Raw genomic sequence first — 24191 nt, 5'->3', positions numbered from 1 at the left:
AAATGCCACCGCATGTGAAGTCAGATCTCTGATTCTTTCTAAATGCAAAGAAAGTTATATCAAAGGAAATTCATCTGCAAATCTGTGAGGTTTATGGTCAAAATACTATTAGTGATTCAAGGGTTGGAAGATGGGTCAGACTGTTCAATGAAGGATGTGATCAACTGCTCGATGAACAGCGAAGTGGACGCCTGTCTGTGGTTACTGATGAATTGTTTCACACAACCGAACAGAGGATTAAGCACAACCGTAAGTTTACACTTAGTGCCCTTGCTATGGAAGTTCCGCAGATCTCACGATCACTAATTCATGAAATTGTTACTGAAGAACTGAAATTTCGGAAACTTTGCTCACGTTAAGTAACCAAACGTCTTACTGAACAACACAAAAAACAACGGATGGGCAGTGCACTTCAGTTTTTGACATGCTACAGTGAAGAAGTCGATTGTTTTATTTCTCAGATAGTCATGCCGAATGAAACTTGGGTATCGTACGACACCCCTGAAACAAAATGGCAATCAGTGGAATGGAGGCACACGTCATCCACAACGAAGGTTAAGCGTAAGTAAATCTTGATACCTCGAAAAGTCATATGCATCGTTTTTTGGGACAGAAAAGGCATTTTGCTGATTGATGTCTTACCACAAGGCCAAACAATCGATACGCATGGTTACTGCGAGACTATTAAGAAATTGCGCCGCCCAATACAGAACAAGCGCTGAGGATTACTGTCAAAAGGTGTTTTTTTTCCACGATAATGCCCGACCTCACACGGCGAATATGAAAAAACAACTCTTCCGGTAATTTCACTGGGACGCGTTTGATCATCATCCGTACAGCCCGGATTTCGCTCCTAGCAACTTTCATCGCTTCTTACACCGAAAATCTGTCCTTGGTGGTCAAAACTTCAACGATGTCGACGAGATGAAAGAACATATTACCAACTGGTTGAATACACAGGCGGCAACCTTCAATGAAGATGTCATACAGAAACTTGTACCACGCTATGACAAGTGCCTAAAACATTTCGGGAGCTATGTGAAAAGTAGTTTAACAGCTGTAGATTTTTGTACAATAAAAATTTTTTCTGTATGTGTACACGTCTGTTTTATATAACCAAATGGAACTTACTTTGTGGACGGAACTTACTTTGTGGACGACCCTCATATATGAGTGTGACGTAGCTAACAATCTTTGGAATAGCCTTATTGCATTTAAAATATAAGTAAACCTTTGTATTTAATGAGAGAAACTGTTTTACGTTATCAAATGACTTGCATTTCCACATATGTTTTCATACATATATAGTAGGTTATATCAAATTATCTTTTTCAAATTTTTTTCTGGTATATCTTCTAACCTATTAGTTTTGCTCTTTACTGTTAATACACATTATAATTTAGCTACTGTGCTCCAATTTTCAATTAAAACATGCATGAGAGGCCTCACAGCAAATTTATGGAATTATTTCATTAATTGATTGTTTTTGTTACCAATGAGTATAAGTGGTTTTCTTGTACTGGTTTACTGAACCCTGTGAGCGATCTGTAGACCCTACAGTTCTGTGTTCCAACGCTTTTCATGTTGTCTTAAATTTCACAATTTGCAATATCTGAAGTAGGATAGAATGTTGTACCTTGCTACATTTTTCAGACATTCACCTCTAGCCAGTCTGGTAATATAAATTTAGTACATTTTAAAAACACTGCAGTCAAGAAAATCTGGTCACTATTCAAGAGTCTATCTGTTACATTATTACTGTAATACACACCAACTAGCAGTAAATGAAATAAAATTAAGCAGAAGTATTACAAAAAACCACATACAAGTCAAATAAATTTTGAAATTGAAGATACTGAAAACTAACATCAATTTTCATTTTAAAGGCAGACTAAATTGTTAAGACATTAAAGAAGCTTAGTTCATTTGCAAGTGTCACAAGTTCTGTGGGGAAAAAATCCTTCTTCTGTATCAAGGTACAAGATCATGCACGAATAGTAAAGTGTGGCTACACTATCCCTATGTTATATTAAGCCTCCTAAAACATATAGTAATTTACTCTCCATAAAATTCTGTGCCTGAAGAATTAACAACGTACTCCACATAATTTTTTAATGTATAAAGCAGCATGTGTATGTGTGTATATCCAATGTCTCCTCCAGAACCTCTGAATCGTTTTCAACCAAACTTAGGCACACAAACAGCACACTTGAGGAATATGAGAACTGTGGGGTTAGAATCTCCTAGCTCCCATAAGAATGTAGATTTGGGAAAAAAATATTTTTCAGTCCCTGATGTGAAGGATGCCCTGCACGAGAGGCATGTTGAGTTTGAGTAATATTGTCCTTCCTTGTCGACTTGCTTTGCAAGAACGCAGGCTCTATGTCAGGAGCAAGGAACTGTTTTCCAACCCCCAACATGTAGGCTGCCCTGGACAACAGGCCTGTTGTGGGAGTAGTACAGACCGGCTTTATCAATTTTTTGTGAGGGATTCACATGCAGATGGGCATGGCTGAGCAGAGAGAGGGGAGAGGAGGAAATTAACAGGGGGAGAGATGGGAAGAGGAGGTAGACACAAAGGGAAGCAACAGGAGATGGGCAGAAATATGAGGGGGAGGAGGAGATGGACTGAGAGAAAAAGGAGAGGAGTAGATGGACAGAGAGTGGAGAAGAAGATGGACAGAGAGAGGTGGGGAGGATGAGACAGACATAGAAAGTGAGCAGAAGGAGATGCTCAGAGAGAAGGTGAAGAGGAGATAGACAGAGAGAGGGGGAGGAGGAAAGAGACAGAGAAAGAGAGAGAACAAGATGGATAAAGAGAGGGTGTGGGGAGAGATTGATATGTAGAGTAGGGCAGGAGGAGATGGAAAGAGGAGTGGAGGCAGCTGAAGATGGACAGAGAGAGAGGTGTGAGGAGGAGGAGTAGAGGAGGAAGGAGAAGATAGTCAGAGAAAAAGGGGAAGGAGGAGATGAACAGAGAGAGAGACAGAGAGAAGTAAATGGACAGAGAGACAGCGGGAGAGGAGGGCTTGGGCAGAGAGCGGGCAGGGAGGGATGAACAGAGAGAGATGGGGAAGAAACAGATGGGCAGAGAGAGGAAGAGAAGGAGATGTGTCTTATATATGTGTGGAACGCATATGTGGGCAAAGTTGTGGGGAAAAGGCTGCATTATACAGCCTTTAAATATGCGGAACGCGAAGTAGTTAGAATTCTTGTGCGAAACACTATCTCATGCCCAATAACTATAAAAACTCTGAAAAATGGCGAAAACTGCTTATGAAGGTTTCTACTGCAAATTGTTTCATGTGTTTCTAAAAGCAGTCACTATACTAAAGTACCGACCAAAAAACATAATGTGTTCCTAGGTATACTGCCACTTACGTAACAATAGTCTCCACCACTAACTGTAATTTCTTTTATCTTGAAGAAAGGAAATTTGCTGTTCATATAATCAGATCTTTCTACGAACTATTTCATTTCCAGATTCTTTCTACAGTGAGGTCTTCATAAATTTAGATTAATTTCACATAAATTTTTAACTGCGTTTTCCTCTTTCTATCTGATTTAATTTTAATCTTTTTACTAATCTATCTGTTATGTAGATGAGTAATCCCTTTATAATTGTAGCTAACAGGATTAACACTTCTCTGTGCAGCTGCAAAGCTCGCTATGAAGCATGAAACTCTTTCATTTCCATTGGAGCCTTTCTTTTTCCAATACAGCCTGTTGACAGTGAAAAAAGTTACCACCACTCTTAATCTGAGTCTGTATTAAAAATTGGGGTCAATACCAGGAAAAAGCTTTCCTAGCCATTATCAAGTAATTAACTCAGACACCCATTGTGCTAGTACTACATACAGAGAACCGAGCGAGGTGGCGCAGTGGTTAGACACTGGACTCGCATTCGGGAGGACGACGGTTCAATCCCGCGTCCGGCCATCCTGATTTAGGTTTTCCGTGATTTCCCTAAATCACTCCGGGCAAATGCCGGGATGGTTCCTCTGAAAGGGCACGGCCGACTTCCTTCCCCATCCTTCCCTAATCCGATGAGACCGATGACCACGCTGTCTGGTCTCCTTCCCCAAAACCAACCAACCAACTACATACAGAGAGGTGACAAAAGTCACAGGATACCTCCTAATATCGCGTTGTACCTCTTTTGTCCCGGCGTAGTGCATCAGCTTGACGTGGCATGGACTCAACAAGTCCTGTAATAATATTCGTACTGAGCCGACATTAAGGAAACGCGGGATCTATGGAATAAACGAGGTTTGATTTGTTAATTAAATCAGTGTGAATGAGAAAGAAATACACACATCAAAATAAGTTTTGCGTAACTCTAGTTCCCAAAACTCCTGAAGATAGACGTTGACTGTGGATACTGTATCACAGACACAGTCCCTTTCACTGTTCAGAGATGTCACGAAACCCGCCCGAAGATGTAAACAACCATGCATAAGCAGCGCCTGTTAGACGGAGGGGGTCCGACAGCCGATCAGTTCCAGTCATTACACCAGGAAGGAGGTACACGGCTCGTGTTGTCTATAGGTCAACCATGCCTAGACGGTCATACCGCGGTTATCGCGTCCACATTGTTACTTTGTGCTAGGAAGGGCTCTCAACAAGGGAAGTCTCCAGGCGTCTCGGGGTGAACCAAAGCGATGTTGTTCAGACATGGTGGAGATACAGAGAGACACGACCTGTCGATGCCATGCCTCGCTCACGCCACCCAAGGGCTACTACAGCAGTGGATGACCGCTACCTACGGATCATGGCTCGGAGGAACCCTGACAACAATGCCGCCATGGTGAATATTGCTTTTCGTGCAGCCACAGGACGTCGTGTTACGACTCAAACTATGAGCAATAGACAGCATGATGCGCAACTTCACTGGGCTCAAATGGCTCTGAGCACTATGGGACTTAACGTCTGAGGTCAACAGTCCCCTAGAACTTAGAACTACTTAAATCTAACTAACCTAAGGACATCACACACATCCATGTCCGAGGCAGGATTCCAACCTGCGACCGTAGCGGTCGCGCGGTTCCAGACTGTAGCGCCTAGAACCGCTCGGCCACTCCGACCGGCGTAACTTCACTCCCGACGTCCATGGCGAGGTCCATCGTTGCAACCGCGACACCATGCAGCGCGATACAGATGGGCCCAACAACATGCCGAATGGACCGCTCCGTATTGGCATCACGTTCTCTTCTTCGATGAGTGTCGCATATGCCTTCAACCAGACAATTGTCGGAAACGTGTTTGGAGGCAACCCGGTCAGGCTGAACGCCTTAGACATACTATCCAGTGAGTGCAGCAAGGTGGAGGTTCCCTGCTGTTTTGGGGTGGCATTATGTGGGGCCGACGTACGCCGCTGGCGGTCATAGAAGGCGCCATAACTTCTGTACGATACGTGAAAGCCATCCTCCGACCGATAGTGCAACCATATCGGCAGCATATTGGCTAGGCATTCATCATCATGGGCGACATTCGTGCCCCCATCGTACGCATCTTGTGAATGACTTCCTTCAGGATAACGAAATCGCTCGACTACAGCGGCAAGCAGTTCTCCAGACATGAACCCTATCGAACATGGCTGGGATAGATTGAAAAGGGCTGTTTATGGACGACGTGACCCACCAACCACTCTGTGAAATTTACGCCAAGTCGCTGTTGAGGAGTGGGAGAATCTGGACCAACAGTGCCTTGATGAACTTGTGGATAATATGCCACGACGAATATAGGCATGCATCAATTCAAGAGGACGTGCTACTGGGTATTAGAGGTACCAGTGTGTACAGCAATCTGGGCCACCACCTCTGAAGGTCTCGCTGTGTGATGGTACAATATGCAATGTGTGGTTTTCATGAGCAATAAAAAGGGCGGAAATGATGTTTATGTTGATCTCTGTTCCAATTTTCTGTATAGGTTCCGGAACTCTCGGAACCGAGGTGATGCAAATCTTTTTTTGTTGTGTGTAATTGGCGTATTCTATCGGTCGAAGATTAATGAACTAAGTCAAGGAATATCGTCTTTTATTCCAGAGAATCATTGTCGTCACTATTTCAAATGGCTCTATGGGACTCAGCTTCTGAGGTCATCAGTCCCCTAGAACTTAGAACTACTTAAACCTAACTAACCTAAGCAAATCACACACATCCATGCCCGAGGCAGGATTCGAACCTGCGAGCGTTGCAGCAGCGCCTTTTCTCACTGAAGCGCCTGGAACCGCTCCGCCACTACAAGTAGACACACTGTTTCATCATTTTTCCGAGCGTGTTCCCTTTGTCTGCTGCCTTCCATCAAAAGATCCGATTGCCTCAATTTAAATGAACTGTAGTATTATGAAAAAGAGGTAGGATAACTTACAAGATAGAAGCACACCCAACATTATTAACTGCACAGTTGCAGGTGGCAAGAATCTGGCTGCTACTGATTCATTTGGACTGTAATCTGTTGCATCATTTGATTGAATTCCACATACAGTCGGGGTCGAAGTTCAAAAATGGCTCTGAGCTCTATGGGACTTAACATCTGAGGTCAGCAGTCCCCCAGAAATTAGAATTACTTAACCCTAACCAACCTAAGGTCATCACACACATCCATATCCCAGGCAGGATTCGAACGTGCGACCGTAGTGGCCGCGTTGTTCCAGACTGAAGCGCCTAGAACCGTTCGGCCACAGCGGCCACCCAGTCGAAGTTCAACTTGATAACCACTACTATGTACAGGGTGACAGTTATTGAACTATGTGAAAACAAACGTAAATTAGTTACAAACTACGGCGTACACACACTTAATTCAACATGCAAACGTTACTACAGATGTTCGGATTCAGGTTATGACATGTTCGATATGCCTTTCATCTTTGACGATGATGTGGCGCAGACTAAAAACGAGATTCTGCATGACCCGCTGATGAGTCGGAACATCGATTCTGTCGATGGCCTCCTGAATGGCTGTTTTCAGCTCACCAATGCGTTTGGAGTTACTGCTGTACACCTTGTCTTTAATATAGCCCCGCAAAATGGAGTCGTATGTCTTCAGATCCAGAGAATATGGCGGCCAATCGAAGCCCATGCCAGTGGCCTCTGGGTACCCCAGAGCCAGAATGCGGTCCCCAGTGTGCTCCTCCAGGACATCAAACACTATTCTTCTTTGACGGGGTCGACCTCCGTCTTGCATGAACTACATCTTGTCGAAATCAGGGTCACTTAGGATAATGGGGATGAAATCATCTTCCAAACCCTTCACGTACCATTCTGTAGTCACCGTGCCATCAAAGAATATCATACAGATTATTCCGTAACCGGACATTCCACACTTCACAGCCACTCGTGGAGGGTGGAGAGACTTCTCGATCGCGAAATGCGGATTCTCAGTCCCCCAAAAACGCCAAGTTTGCTTATTTACGAACCCAACCCAAAATGCGGATTCTCAGTCCCCAAAATACGCCACTTTTGCTTATTTACGAACCCAACAGAATGAAAGTAGGCTTCGTCGCTAAACCAAAGCATACAGAGCATACTAATTGCCGTCATGCCCCGCGGCCAACTGTGCAGTTTGAAGGTCCTAACGCAAACGATTCAGAAGTTATGATGATGTTACTTCATACGGTTCAATAACTGTCCCCCCCATGAACCATGGACCTTGCCGTTGGTGGGGAGGCTTGCGTGCCTCAACGATAAGATAGCCGTACCGTAGGTGTAACCACAACGGAGGAGTATCTGTTGAGGGGCTAGACAAACGTGTGGTTCCTTAAGAGGGCCAGCAGCCTTAAACAGTAGTTACAGGGGCAACAGTGTGGATGATTGACTGATCTAGCCTTGTAACACTAACCAAAACGGCCATGCTGTGCTGGTACTGCGAACGGCTGGAAGCAAGGGGAAACTACAGCCGTAATTTTTCCCGAGGGCATGCAGCTTTACTGTATGGTTAAATGATGATGGCGTCCTCTTGGGTAAAATATTCCGGAGGTAAAATAGTCCCCCATTCGGATCTCCGGGCGGGGACTACTCAAGAGGATGTCGTTATCAGGAGAAAGAAAACTGGCGTTCTACGGATCGGAGTGTGGAATGTCAGATCCTTTAATCGGGCAGGTAGGTTAGAAAATTTTAAAAGGGAAATGGATAGGTTAAAGTTAGATATAGTGGGAATTAGTGAAGTTCGGTGGCAGGAGGAACAAGACTTTTGGTCAGGCGAATACAGGATTATAAATACAAAATCAAATAGAGGTAATGCAGGAGTAGGTTTAATAATGAATAAAAAAATAGGATTGCGGGTAAGCTGCTACAAACAGCATAGTGAACCCAATATTGTGGCCAAGATAGACACGAAGCCCACGGCTACTACAGTAGTACAGGTTTATACGCCAACTAGATCAGCAGATGACGAAGAAATTGAAGAAATGTATGATGAGATAAAAGAAATTATTCAGATAGTGGAGCCGCCTGGTAGAATTTTGCACAGAGTATAACTTAATCATAGCTAACACTTGGTTCAAGAATCATGAAAGAAGGTTGTATACCTGGAAGAAGCCTGGAGATACTAGAAGGTATCACATAGATTATATAATGGTAAGACAGAGATTTAGGAACCAGGTTTTAAATTGCAAGACATTTCCAGGGGCAGATGTGGACTCTGACCACAATCTATTGGTTATGAACTGTAGATTAAAACTGAAGAAACTGCAAAAAGGTGGGAATTTAAGGAGATGAGACCTGGATAAACTGACTAAACCAGAGGTTGTATAGAGTTTCAGGGAGAGCGTAAGGGAACAACTGACAAGAACGGGGGAAAGAAATACAGTAGAAGAAGAATGGGTAGCTTTGAGGGATGAAGTAGTGAAGGCAGCAGAGGAGCAAGTAAGTAAACAGACGAGGGCTAGTAGAAATCCTTGGGTAACAGAAGAAATATTGAATTTAATTGATGAAAGGAGAAGATATAAAAATGAAGCAAATGAAGCAGGCCAAAAGGAATACAAACGTCTCAAAAATGAGATCGACAGGAAGTGCAAAATGGCTAAGCAGGGATAGCTAGAGGACAAATGTAAGGATGTAGAGGCTTATCTCACTAGGGGTAAGATAAATATTGCCTACAGGAAAATTAAAGAGACCTTTGGAAAAAAAAGAACCACTTGCATGAATATCAAGAGCTCAGATGGAAACACAGTTCTAAGCAAAGAAGGGAAAGCAGAAAGGTGTAAGGAGTATATAGAGGGTCTATACAAGGGCGATGTACTTGAGGACAATATTATGGAAATGGAAGAGGATGTAAATGAAGATGAAATGGGAGATATGATACTGCGTGAAGAGTTTGACAGAGCACTGAAAGACCTAAGTCGAAACAAGGCCCCGCTAGTAGGCAACATTCCATTAGAACTACTGACAGCCTTGGGAGAGCCAGTCCTGACAAGACTCTACCATCTGGTGAGCAAGATGTATGAGACAGGCGAAATCCCCTCAGACTTCAAGAAGAATATAATAATTCCAATCCCAAAGAAAGCAGGTGCTGAAAAGATGTGATAATTACCGAACTATCAGTTTAATAAGCCACGGCTGCAAAATTGGAAAAACTGGTAGAAGCCGACCTAGGGGAAGATCAGTTTGGGGTCCGTAGAAATATTGGAACACTTGAGGCAATACTGACCCTACGACTTATCTTAGAAGCTGGATTAAGAAAAGGCAAACCTACGTTTCTAGCATTTGTAGACTTAGAGAAAACTTTTGACAATGTTGACTGGAATACTCACTTTCAAATTCTGAAGGTGGCAGGGGTAAAATACAGGGAGCGAAAGGCTATTTACAATTTGTAGAGAAACCAGATGGCAGTTATAAGAGTCGAGGGACATTAACGTGAAGCAGTGGTTGGGAAGGGAGTGAGACAGGGTTGTAGCTTCTCCCCGATGTTTTTCAATCTGTATATTGAGCAAGCAGTAAAGGAAACAAAAGAAAAATTCGGAGTAGGTATTAAAATCCATGGAGAAGAAATAAAAACTTTAAGGTTCGCCGATGACATTGTAATTCTATCAGAGACAGCAAAGGACTTGGAAGAGCAGCTGAACGGAGTGGACAGTGTCTTGAAAGGAGGATATAAGAACATCAATAAAAGCAAAACGAGGATAATGGAATGTAGTCGAATTAAGTCGGGTGATGCTGAGGGAATAAGATTAGGAAATGAGACACTTAAAGTAGTAAAGGAGTTTTGCTGTTTGGGGAGTAAAATAACTGATGATGGTCGAAGTAGAGAGAATATAAAATGTAGACTGGCAATGGATAGAAAAGCGTTTCTGAAGATGAGAAATCTGTTAACATCGGGTATAAATTTAAGTGTCAGGAAGTCGTTTCTGAAAGTATTTGTATGGAGTGTAGCCATGTATGGAAGTGAAACATGGGCGATAAATAGTTTGGATAAGAAGAGAATAGAAGCTTTCGAAATGTGGTGCTACAGAAGAATGCTGAAGATTAGATGGGTGGATCACATAACTAATGATGAGGTATTGAATAGAATTGGGGAGAAGAGGAGTTTGTGACACAACTTGACTAGAAGAAGGGATCGGTTGGTAGGACTTCTTCTAAGGCATCAAGGGATCACCAATTTAGTATTGGAGGGCGGCGTGGAGGGTAAAAATTGTAGAGGGAGACCAAGAAATGAATACACTAAGCAGATTCAGAAGGATGTAGGCTGCAGTACGTACTGGGAGATGAAACAGCTTGCACAGGATAGAGTAGCATGGAGAGCTGCATCAAACCAGTCTCAGGACTGAAGACCACAACAACAACAACAATTGTCACCCTGTAAATCCCTAGAATATTCCATTCCAATAGTGTTCACAAAATACACTTAGACCAACGTACCATATGGAGAGTTTCAATAATTCGTCGTTTGGATAATTTTGTCTCCCGTGGCCCAAAAGCCAGTGATCATCCCTTTTTGCAACTCAAATCAATCGCATAATTCAGTCATGAAAGCAATGAGCAAAATGCGCTCAGGTGATTCTTTTCCCATTACTGATTATTTTATTCTGCCATATGCCTGTGATGGGTACAAGCAACTTTTTCCTTTCAGCCGAACTTAACAAATTAAAAAAAAAAAAGATTTTGCAATTGAAAGGATTAAAACATAATAAAATATAATTAATATTGATAACGTTCATTTGAAAACACTAGTGATGATAATGTGGATGGTGTGTCGATGTGGATAGCGATGCCGGCCGTGGTGGCCGAGCGTTTCTAGTCGCTACAGTCTGGAACCGCGCGACCGCTACGGTCGCAGGTTCGAATCCTGCCTCGGGCATGGATGTGTGTGATGTCCTTAGGTTAGTTAGGTTTAAGTAGTTCTAAGTTCTAAGGGACTGATGACCTTAGAAGTTCAGTCCCATAGTGCTCAGAGGCATTTGAGCCATTTGTATAGCGATGTTAACGACGGAAATTTAGCGTTGGTTACTTTCCAAAGCAGAAAGAACATAGAGATGAATGATCCCTTGGTGACGTCATTAGAGCCAAAGCACAAGTTCTCATTGGAACAGGTGGGGACCGGTAAATGGCCGAGAACTACACAAGTGAATCATTCTGTCGTTCGTCCTAAGTCAGTTAATGAAACTACAGAAATCCTTGATGTGGATGAATGGATGGAGATTTGAAGTATCTCACGAGGGTAAAAAAGAGCAATATTATACTTTTATTTACCGTCTACGTCAGAATGCGAGGCCACTGCCTTCTTGATCACATCCCACAGTTTGCTCCCAGTCATGGTGACATGGGACAACGGCGGGTATGACAAACGATATAGTGATATCACTATATTTACAGGGAGGGGGGGGGAGTGAGATGGAGGTGTTAAATATTGAGAAGTGTTTATCCGAAAAGTAGGAGTGCACGGATAGAATTTTTAGTGCCTTGTACACCTACTTTCACAGAGCAATATGGCATATTCACATACCTTCAGGAGCATGTAAGTTGTTTTATTTTCTGCCACTTGCAGCTTTTGCTCAACACCAGTTCTGTATCAGGCTGAGAGCTTCTTTGCATTTCTCTTCTATCTGTGCTCTGTAATCCACTGAATCAACAATCAGCTTAGTGCTTTGATAACTTATTGACATTCTTCTAACAATGAGATTGCTTTTTGTAAACCAACATGTCCTGCTGCGAGTCACGATTTTCGCAGCATTTCATCAACCACTCCATAATGAATAAAATGATATTTTTTCTGATATTTCAAGAAGAGGCATTATCACTATGATCCAAAATTTAGCCCTACAGACGCACACCTGTAACCACTCATTTGTGATATTTCTTAATGCTTGTGTCAGAATGACCTATTCTACCTTCCGAATTTTGTAGTAATATTGTACATAGCTAAAAATACCTCATAACTCCCGCCTCCATGAGGCTGGCGAAAAGGGGGGTAGGGGGCACCACAAGTAATTAAAAACGAACTAAATGTCGATCATCACTGCAACGGCAGGGCGAGACGTCTTAGACTCGAGTAGTTTCAGCGCCAGATGTATTCCATCCTCGATAGACCTTCCTATCTGAATACAGTATTGATTACGATTTAGTCCATCAGATCTCTATGTGTAAACAGTCGCGCGTAAAAAAGGGGTTCTTTAACTTTTGCATTTCCTCCTTGCATAAGGAGATATATCGACTTTTGTCCTTGAGTAAAGATATCAGTATGTATACACTACTGGCCATTAAAATTGCTACACCAAGAAGAAATGCACATGATCAACGGGTATTCATTGGACAAATATGTTATACCAGAACTGACATGTGATTACATTTTCACGCCATTTGGGTGCATAGATCCTGAGAAATCAGTACCCAGAACAACCACCTCTGGCCGTAATAACGGCCTTGATACGCCTGGGCATTGACTCAAACAGAACTTGGATGGCGTATACAGGTGCAGCTGCCCGTGCAGCTTCAACACGATATCACAGATGATCAAGAGTAGTGACTGGCGTATTGTGACGAGCCAGTTGTTCGGCCACCATTGACCAGACGTTTTCAGTTGGTGGGAGATCTGGAGAATGTGCTGGCCAGGGCAGCAGTCGAACATTTTCTGTATCTAGAAAGGCCCATACAGGACCTGCAACATGCGGTCGTGCATTATCCTGCTGAAATGTAGGGTTTCGCAGGGATCGAATGAAGGGTAGAGCCACGGGTCGCAACACACGTGAATTGTAACGTCCACTGTTCAAAGTTACGTCAATGCGAACAAGAGGTGACCGAGACGTGTAACCAATAGTACCCCATACCATCACGCCGGGTGATACGCCACTATGGCAATGACGAATACACATTTCCAATGTGCGTTCACCGCGATGTCACCAAACACGGATGCGACCATCATGATGCTGTAAACAGAACCTGGATTCATCCGAAAAAATGACGTTTTGCCATTCGTGCACCCAGGTTCGTCGTTGAGTACACCATCGCAGGAGCTCCTGTCTGTGATGCAGCGTCAAGGGTAACGCAGCCATGGTCTCCGAGCTGATAGTACATGCTGCTGCAAACATCGCCGAATTGTTCGTGCAGATGGTTGTTGTCCTGCAAACGTTCCCAACTGTTGACTCAGGGATCGAGACGTGGCTGCACGACCCGTTACAGCCATGCGTATAAGATGCCTGTCATCTCGACTGCTAGTGATACGAGGCCGTTGGGATCCAGCACAGCGTTCCGTATTACCCTCCTGAACCCACAGATTCCATATTCTGCTAACAGTCATTGTATCTCGACCAACGCGAGTAGCAATGTCGCGATACTATAAACCGCAAACGCGATAGGCTACAATCCGACCTTTATCAAAGTCGGAAACATGATGGTACGCATTTCTCCTCCTTACACGAGGCATCACAACAACGTTTCACCAGGCAACGCCGGTCAACTGCTGTTTGTGTATGAGAAATCGGTTGGAAACTTTCCTCATGTCAACCTTGTTTGAATGCTCTGAAAAGCTAATCATTTGCATATCTCAGGATCTTCTTCCTGTCGTTAAATTTCGCGTCTGTAGCACGTCATCTTCGTGGTGTAGCAGTTTTAATGGCCAGAAGTGCATTAAGCCGGATGTGTAGATTTTGTATTCGATAAACAAACCCTACATGTCTGGATTAATCCGAATACAAATGCCTCTTGAGTTTATACCACCACTATCTCTGTTTCAGGCATTGAGCTGCCCGCAAGAGTGATAAGATCTGTTTTTCCGAACTCATAAACTGTAAAACGGGAGAGCAAGAATTTATTCTTTGGTATTAGTTTAAAGGAGTAGAACTGAACTTTAAGACAGCCGTAACAAAAGAATTTGAGTGAATGGTATTTCATGTGGGCGATACATGTCGGGATTTCATGGCTCATTTCCTGTCTTCAGAGACAAATGGCAAATGACATGTTACATATGTAGACCTGCTTTACCCATGTCTTTGTTGCCTCTTTCAAGAGATATAGGGAAGGGTCGAAAAACAAAGAGGAATTCAAGGGCTGCACAGTCATGATGCAGCATCTAGGTACTTTGCTATATAATGCGTGATTTCCTTCTACAAATTATTCAAAGAAATACAGCACCGCAAACTGTATTTGTTCCTTAGTCATATAGAATGTTCCCAGGAGCGTAAGTCAGTATTCCGGCAAGCAACAGAGATCGTGGCCGTCTTCCGAGCAGGGCGTATAGGTTCAGTCCACTGTTTTGATCGTTGTTTCACTTATGGCCTTCCACGTCTCATCCATAGTAACAAATCAGTGCACAAAATCAGTAACACTCTATTCGAAACGGCCTCGATATTACTGCGACCTGTTTTTGCATTTCATTTTTGCCCTATTCAGCAAATGCGGAACCTATTTTACACAAAGCTTTTTCATAGATAATTTTACATGTAAAATGTATCACGCTTTTTTTCTTATACGCCTATGGCGTCTACTGTTTCATTAACCAGGAATCACCCGTTATCCAATACCATAGTGTATTTTCTAGATGTTTTCATCTGAGGATGCAGTTTCGGCTCATGGATCACGCGGCTACTTTCAACAGAAGTACTTCACGTTTTGAATCCATCCATCCTCACTTAACTCTTGAAAAAAGGGCACAGAAATTTTGGAAACCCTCAGTAACTCTGGTTAGTTACCGCTGGCTATGAACAGTCATGAACAAAGAATTTTATGACGGCATGGTGTTCCAGTTTATCCATTTCAACGAAGTACGTGCAACACTATTAATTTAAAAATTTAATTTCAAAATTCCTCTTATATCACTGAACTTTCACTGAATTCCTGCACAGCATATAAAAACATAACAAAACACAAAATTTGGATGGTATCATTCACGTCATCTGTGTGCCAGACCAACAGTTTTCATCTTATTGTCATATACTCTGTAGGTAATCAATTTAATCAATTGTAACCTCGTATAAATAAAAATCGAAACATTTGTGTCTAAATATCAACCGAGATGGTTACGTACCTGCTGTACCACATGTTCTCGAACAGAATCAAAGCTTCCTTCAGCCGATTAGTAGATGTCTGCTCACGCAAAGTTTGATCAAAATCACTACATGCGACAAGGAACAGTACTGATCGAATACCGTCGAAAACCTGCAAACCAATAACAAGATTAGGCTTATAACAGAGCACACAGAGGCATTCAAACAGTTGTTCATCCCGCACTCCATTCGCGATCAGAAAGGGGAAGAAACTCGTACAATAGGGTGTACTCACTGCTGTGCACATCACAGTTGTTCGCATAGTTTGGATCTGGACCTCAAATACATTTATTCAACTTTTAATAAAGGAAATGCTTTTGCTGTATGAGTTTGTGATAAATGCGAATATTTTCTGTACAAAACCGTCCAGATTGCTATTAAAGCGTTCCTTATTTGTAACGCCGTTTCGGCTACTGTCATCGTCAGATACTTGCAGTTAAGATTGTAGTGGACTGACAAGGCAGCCAGTCCACAGAGACGGGTAGCCGAAAGGGCACACGTACACACACGCCGACTGGCGCGAAGTCTGGAACAGGATACGTGATGAATGTGATAAAGAAAAGAACGTAGCTACTAGAACACTTAACTTTTATATCGTCCTTTGGTATACGGCATTCTTGATGATACAAGTGAGACTCTTTAGATTCATGAAGTAACTAACGGCGCCTTGCTAGGTCGTAGCCATGGACTTAGCTGAAGGCTATTCTAACTGTCTCTCGGCAAATGAGAGAAAGGCTTCGTCAGTGTAGTCGCTAGCAACGTCGTCGTACAACTGGGGCGAGTGCTAGTACGTCTCTCGAGACCTGCCTTGTGGTGGCGCTCGGTCTGCGATCCTGACAGTGGCGACACGCGGGTCCGACATGTACTAATGGACCGCGGCCGATTTAAGCTACCACCTAGCAAGTGTGGTGTCTGGCGGTGACACCACAAAGATTATAGGAGCATAAAGAGCGACGGACTGCAAAAGTTCTATCTTGACGGTTTTATACAAAAAAATCAGTTAATCTAAATAAACACGTGTTATTCGTTTGTTTTATTGAAGACTAAGGTAAAAAGAACAAAACGCTGAAGAATAAACACCGCAAATATATGGAATATTCCAGTTACATAAACAATACGTTATAAGGAATTTCTTTGTAAAGTTTATACACTACTGGCCATTAAAATTGCTACACCACTAAGATGACGTGCTACAGACGCGAAATTTAACCGGCAGGAAGAAGATGCTGTGATATGCAAATGATTAGCTTTTCAGAGCATTCACACAAGGTGGCGACACCTACAACGTGCTAAGATGAAGAAAGTTTCCAACCGATTTCTCATACACAAACAGCAGTTGACCGGCGTTGCCTGGTGAAACGTTGTTGTGATGCCTCGTGTATGGAGGAAATATGCGTACCATCACGTTTCCGACTTTGATAAATGTCGAATTGTAGCCTATCGCGATTGCGGTTTATCGTATCGCGACATTGCTACTCGCGTTGGTCGAGATACAATGAATGTTAGCAGAATATGGAATCTGTGGGTTCAGGAGGGTAATACGGAACGCCGTGCTGGATCCCAACGGCCTCGTACCACTAGCGGTCGAGATGACAGGCATCTTATCCACATGGCTGTAACGGATCGTGCAGCCACGTCTCGATCCCTGAGTCAACAGATGGGGACGTTTGCAAGACAACCATGTACACGAACAGTTCGACGACGTATGCAGCAGCATGGACTATCAGCTCGGAGACCATGGCTGCGTTACCCTTGACGCTGGATCAGACAGGAGCGCCTGCGATGTTGTACTCAACGACGAACCTGGGTGGACGAATGGCAGAACGTCATTTTTTCGGATGAATCCAGGTTCTGTTTACAGCATCATGGTGGTCGCATCCGTGTTTGGTGACATCGCGGTGAACGCACATTGGAAGCGTGTATTCGTCTCCGCCATCTTGGCGTGTCACCCGGCGTGATGTTACGGGGTGCCATTGGTTACACGTCTCGGTCATCTCTTCTTCCCATTGACGGAACTTTGAACAGTGGACGTTACATTTCAGATGTGTTACGACCCGTTGATCTACCCTTCATTCGATCCCTGCGAAACCCTACATTTCAGCAGGATAATGCACGACCGCATGTTGCAGGTCCTGTACGGGCCTTTCTAGATACAGAAAATGTTCTACTGCTGCCCTGGCTAGCACATTCTCCAGATCACTCTCTAACTGAAAACGTCTGGTCAATGGTGGCCGAGCAACTGGTTCGTCGCAATACGCCCGTTACTACTCTTGATGAACTGTGGTATCGTGTTGAAGGTGCATGGGCAGCAGTACCTGTACACGCCATCCAAGCTCTGTTTGACTCAATGCCCAGGCGCATGAAGGCCGTTATTACGGCCAGAGGTGGTTGTTCTGGGTACTGATTTCTCAGGATCTATGCACCCAAATGGCGTGAAAATGTAATCACATATCAGCTCTAGTATGATATATTTGTCCAATGATTACCCGTTTATCATCTGCATTTCTTCTTGGTGTAGCAAGAACAAAAATATTACTGTTCAGTAACTGGAGTCTGCCATAACCAGAAAATGACGAGGAGCATCTGCTCGGAATAATTTAAGATGGACCCACCCCCTCGTGATTGTCAGAGTCCATCTGACTCATCTGAAGAGTTCGAACGAGAAGTAAGATATCTCTTTTATTGTTTGTCAGTTTATAACCATTACTAAATTTAGCTATTTTCCTGATTTACTTTGCGTTTGTAATTGTTAATCTAATTTAAACTAGTTGTTTCTGGGACCGAAAGCCGTTTTTAATAACACGTATTTTAATGAGTTTTAGTTTTTAATTAGAGGATTTTATACAAGAATTAAAACTGAAAAAGCAAACACCACTGTGTTAAAAGTGTTAGTAATGTCACCAACGACAAGCAACACCCGGCAAAATAGGGTATTACGGCCTTATATAAGCCTCGTGCCCTTAACCGGCATCTATCGTCACTTGTGCAGCAGTACGGCCCATCGACCGCGTCAGTTTCTGCTACGACTTCCTACCGGTTGCGTCAGTACACGATGTTATCATTTCTTCATCACAGCCGAGATAGCCATTTCTCTGGGTACTATCAGGAATTAAACACTTGTAAGTCGCTAACAAACAATATGTACTGGATTCTTATGATCCAGTTTCGTGTTCTTCCTCTTATCCACCCTATTTTTCAGGTCCAAATTAGTATGTCCCTCAGTGGTGACCGATAAGTATCTAAGATTATTAATGGATTTTCAACATTCATTGCATTTGATGTTGCCAGGAATGTGCCTTACAGAACGTTGGGAAATCGTACCCGTTTAATGGCTTACTCTAATCTAGCTAAGTTTTTAATCTCCTCATTAGTAGGCGTTACTAGTTCTTTGACTTCTTTGTTGTTGTAGATTTTTCCTGAAGATGCGATTCACTATCGCGTAACCGGTTGTACCTTGATTCCACTGTAAACGAGGATTAGCATCTACAAGCGGACTCTACAATTTTTTAGAAGATTTTACCATAATTTTTTTAAAAACTTTTTTTTTTGTAAATTGGATTGGCGGAGGAGATGCTGAAGATTGAAACAAGATCTGTGAGAATTACAGATTTGAGAAAGGAAGCTGACGAGCTGACTAGAAACGGAGCACAAACCTGGATAGGACAAGGTTGTGGGCAGAAAGCATTTGTGTCCCTTACGAGCATTCGCCTTACTGATTGAGGGAAACCGAATATAAACAAATTCTGCATGGCTGGAAGGAAATTTGAACCCCCTCCTCGTGAATGCATGTGCATCAGCTAAGCTATTATGGCACTTTGTTCTGTGCTGGTTTTATCAACGGCAGAAGAGTAATAGAAGTGCCCAACAGCATTCGATGGGAGACACAACGAGAAAGACTCCACGAATCGTAAAGAGCGCTACTCTCCAAATACAAAGTCACCGCGTTCCAATAAGAGTCAAGATATGTATTACGTCCTCCATCACATTTCTTGCGAAATGACTAGGATGGTAAACTCTGAAAAAATTGGGTTTACAACGATATAAACTGTCCTCCCGCATGCCATCTGCGAATGGAATAGGAAAACTGATTCTGATTCACTTTGTACCCACCACCACAGGTTATATTTTTTGCAACATTGTAGCTCAGTTGCACCCTTGGTTGCAAATTGATATCTGCTTTAGGGCTCTTTCGAATGCAGAAACACAGTTATTACCATACTAACAGTCAAATATTCCAAAGGACGTGGAATGTGTTACGCCATGAACACCTTGACCGGACGCCAAGCTGATACTCAATTAATGCAATGTAGGCTTTCATGGACGGTATTTGCGATTTTACTGTTATTTGATTTATAGGCATAAGGCCGTGGTCCAAGGCATAATTCTCTGCTTAACGTATCGTCTTCCACTGCTGCAGTCTTCATACAGGGTGACAGTTATTGCACCATATGAAATAAAATCGTTATAACTTCTGAACGGTTTGCGTTAGGACGTTCAAACTGCACGGTTGGCTGCGGGGCATGATGTCAATTAGTATGCGCTGTATGGTTTGGTTCAGCGACGAACCCCACTTTCATTTGGATGGGTTCGTCAATAAGCAAAATTTGTGCATTTGGGGGACTGAGAATCCGCATTCCGCGATCGAGAAGTTCTTCACCCTCGACGGGTGACTGTGTGGTGTGGAATGTCCAGTCACGGAATAATCGGTGCGATATTCCTTGCTGGCACGGTGGCTGCCGAACGCTACGTGAAGGTTTTGGAAGGTGACTTCATCCCCATTATCCAAAGTGACCCTGGTTTCGACAAGATGTGGTTCATATAAGACGGAGCTCGACCCCATCGAAGCAGGAGAGAGTTGATGTCCTGGTCCTGGAGAAGCACTCTGGGGATCGCATTCTGGCTCTGGGGTACCCACAGGCCACTGGCATGGGCCTCGACTGGCCGCCATATTCTCCGAATCTGAACAAATGCAACTCTTTTTTGTGGGGCTGTACTAAAGACAATTTGTACAGCTAACCCCAAACCCATTGCTAACTGAAAACAGTCATTCAGGGGATCATCTACACCATCGATGTTCGACACCTCAGTGATCATGCAGAATTTCGCTATTCGCCTGCGCCACATCATCGTCAATGATGGCAGGTATATCGAACATGTCATAACCTAAATCCGAATATCTGTAGTGACGTTTACATGTTGAATAAAGTGTGTACACGACGTAGTTTGTTATCAATTTACATTTTTTTCATATAGTTCAATAATTGTCACCCTGTAACAGGCTTTAACTATAGAAAGCTTTTACAGCCTCAAAACTTCATCAGCAAGTCGAACTGTCTATATTGGGTGGTTATAATTAAAATGCAACGACTCATGGAGGTCCAGTGTGGGCTGTAATTATCGTATGGCAGGGAAACTTGGCAGATATGCTAATGCATTAATGCGGAACCGGTTTACGCTGGAAAAACAATTAGTTCCAACTGTGGCCACCAGGTGCAAACTTGGCGTTGTACACTGTTTTTATGCCAGTATGACACCCACGGCGTCATTTGACAAACCATACCGTGAGTGAGCCGGCCGGAGTGGCCGAGCGGTTCTAGGCGCTATAGTCAGGGACCGCGCGACCGCTACGGTCGCGGGCATGGATGTGTGTGATGTCCTTAGGTTAGTTAGGTTTAAGTAGTTCTAAGTTATAGGGGACTGATGACCTCAGAAGTTAAGTCCCATAGTGGTCAGAGCCATTTGAACCATACCATGAGTGAATAGTATTGATTACTGTTAAGAAAGATCGTGCACTGTTAGTGAAACTGTTTTATGTGAATGGCACCAGTTAAAATGAAGGACTGTGAGATTCTCAACGCCTGAAAAGTATGAGGAGACGTCCGATTTCATTAAATACTGTAAACAAAAGTGTAATGACATTCGAAAATCCGGATGAGCTCGATGTGACATCTGGAAGAGGAAGGCATCCCATCCCGGTTGAAGTTACTAACGAGGCTGCTGTTACTGTGACTGACCAATAGCACATGCCCCAGGCAGTGCTAGTACTTGTGCAGTATCACAAGAATTGTCCATCCCATGGTCAACAGTACGGAAAGTTCTGCGGTCTATTTTACACTGGTACCTGGACAAGTACCAGACAGTGCGGCAACTGAAACCTCATGATGCGCAGCAACGTTCTGAATTTGTTATTCGATTACTGGCATTGGTAGAAGTTGATGACATGTGGCCGGATACTATTCAATGGAGCGACGAGGCACATTTTACACTACAGCGCGCAGAGAATACACAAAACTGCCGAATTTGGTGTATTGTCAAAACGTGTGTTGTGGACGAAGAGCCACTGCATTCTTCGAATGTGGCTGTGTGGTTTGGATTCACAAGCACCTTTATTCTCAGTCAGTTCTACTTTGAAGAGAATATACCCACAGAATATGTGTAGGTTATCAAGACCCCTTTGTACGGTATGTGATTCCTGCTTTAGAAGAATGCAACTTTGTGGAAACCACTGTTTTCATGCAAGATGGGACAACACCTCATGTCACTCGCCCAGTGAAAGATGTGCTTAACGCAACCTTCCACGAATGTGTTATCTACAGAGGTTTTTCCAGACACATGGCATGCAAGATCGCCTGATCTGTATCCATGTGACACTTCCCGTTTCTACCTGATCTGAAGACCAGTATACAGTAGCACATTGCTCAGATTCCAACAGAACTGCTTCGAGCAAGTGATGATCACGTGGGCGGTGCTCTTACTGTACAGACTGCGTAAGTGGCAGTTAATAATAAAATAGCCGGCCGTTGGGACGAGCGCTTCTAGGCTGCTCAGTCCGCAACCGCGCTGCTGCTACGGTCGCAGGTTCGAATCCTGCCTCGGGCATGGATGTGTGTGATATCCTTAGGTTAGTTAGGTTTAAGTAGTTCTAAGTCTAAGGGACTGATGACCTCAGATGTTAAATCCCACAGTGCTCAGAGCCATTTGAATAATAAAATAAATTTTGTGCCTTTCTCATTTGTTCGTCCTTTTCTACCCACGTCCCATTACTAATCCATTACATATAGAAACATTTCTATACGTATTTCTTGCATTCACAGCACCATATTTGCTCCTAGTGGCCAAAACTAGAACGAATGTTTTTTTCCAACGTAAATCGGTTCCGCATTAACACATTAGAATATCAACCAAATTTCACTACGATACAGTAATTACAGGCAACGCTGGACCGCTGTAAGTAATTGCACTTTACTTATAACAAACCAGTATGAATCCACGCAACGGTCCTTTCGTAACGTCATCAGGCCGCTGCCTAGGATCGCGGAGTCGCGCCGACGTATGCTGTTGTTTTTTTTTTTTTTTTTGGGGGGGGGGGTGGAGGGAGGAGACCAGACAGCAATGTCGTCGGTCTCATCGGATCGGATTAGGGAAGGATGGGGAAGGAAGTCGGCCGTGCTCTTTGAAAGGAACCATCCCGGCATTTACCTGGAGCGATTTAGGGAAATCACGGAAAACCTAAATCAGGATGGCCAAACGCGGGATTGAACCGTCGCCCTCCCGAATGTGAGTCCAGTGTGCCGACGTATGCCTTGAGCTTGTGGAGGGTGTATAGATAACACAGACCGATATGGATTTTTTTTCTTTTTCTGTACTTTATTTTTCCTTTTTCTGTAATAAATTTTCCTTTTTTCTGCCTTATTTTTATGATACATTGAAAGGGTTATTTCTTTGTATAATTATGTTTCTGTTTACGTAAGGTAGTTTTTAGGAATGTGATTGCCATTTTCATTTATTCAGGCGTATGTTTTCACGTTTATTGACATGCCGTTTGAAATCATTTTCAACGAACAGAATAATATGAAGCTGTTGTTCCTATGAAACTGTGAATGGATGTAATCAGAATCTTTGAGAATATTATATGAAGCGAGATGTATGAGAAGTGTAGAAACATATGGATAGGTCGACAGGGGAGAGCACCAACAAAGAGTCTTGAGCGAGAATAACGGAGTAGAGGAGACTGTCGTGTCGCGCGTTTACAGTTACGGTACGCATTGTGTTCGTGACCGGCGAAAAATATTAGTGTTTTAACAACGCTACATTTATGATTTCGCTGTATACCGCTGTTAAAGAACTAGTGACTTGACGTGTCAAATTTCTGGTTACCCGGAACTGCGTTTTGAATCACTAAGCATAAAACTTTGATCTGCAGAGCGGTAAGCTGTGTGGACGTCGTAAATATACCGTTTTCGATCGTAGACAGCAGTAATAGTCTAGTGTGTACCACGGACTGTGAAATCAAACAGAAAATATGGTAACTCATTTTCTTATAGTATATTGATACGAATAGCTCTAACTGTGAATGTACGATGTGCTGACAGCCGCGTGATTGAAATGATTAAGTAGACAATTGTACACGACACTGATTGTTCAGTATCAACCGCGTGCTAGTGTTTGACAGAATAATTACGTTGATTTACTTTCGTAGAGCAGACGGATATACTATGGGAAGTGTCGCGCCGCGATCGAATAGTAAACCATAGATCTAAGTATTGTGGTTAAGCTGCGTACCGAACATTATGACAGAGCGAGGTGGCGCATTGGTTAGCACACTGGACTCTCATTCGGGAGGACGACGGTTCAGGCTCTGAGCACTATGGGACTTAACTTCTGAGCTCATCAGTCCCCTAGAACTTCGAACTACTTAAACCTAAGGACATCACAC

General features: G+C 43.2%; 1 protein-coding gene across 1 annotated transcript in view; it reads right to left on the bottom strand.

The window, feature by feature from the left end:
* LOC126249539 (guanine nucleotide-binding protein G(f) subunit alpha) overlaps nt 1-24191 on the bottom strand; it is a 77075-nt gene that overhangs the window by 6406 nt on the left and 46478 nt on the right. The window contains exon 8 of the mRNA XM_049951202.1: nt 15457-15587. Within this exon, the coding sequence (XP_049807159.1) occupies nt 15457-15587 (131 nt within the window). The remainder of the gene's footprint in view (nt 1-15456; nt 15588-24191) is intronic.

This window comes from Schistocerca nitens, chromosome 3, assembly GCF_023898315.1.
Source record: "Schistocerca nitens isolate TAMUIC-IGC-003100 chromosome 3, iqSchNite1.1, whole genome shotgun sequence".
NCBI lineage: Eukaryota > Metazoa > Arthropoda > Insecta > Orthoptera > Acrididae > Schistocerca > Schistocerca nitens.
The sequence above is the reverse complement of the archived record's forward strand: the minus strand, read 5'-3'. Positions and strand labels throughout refer to the sequence as shown.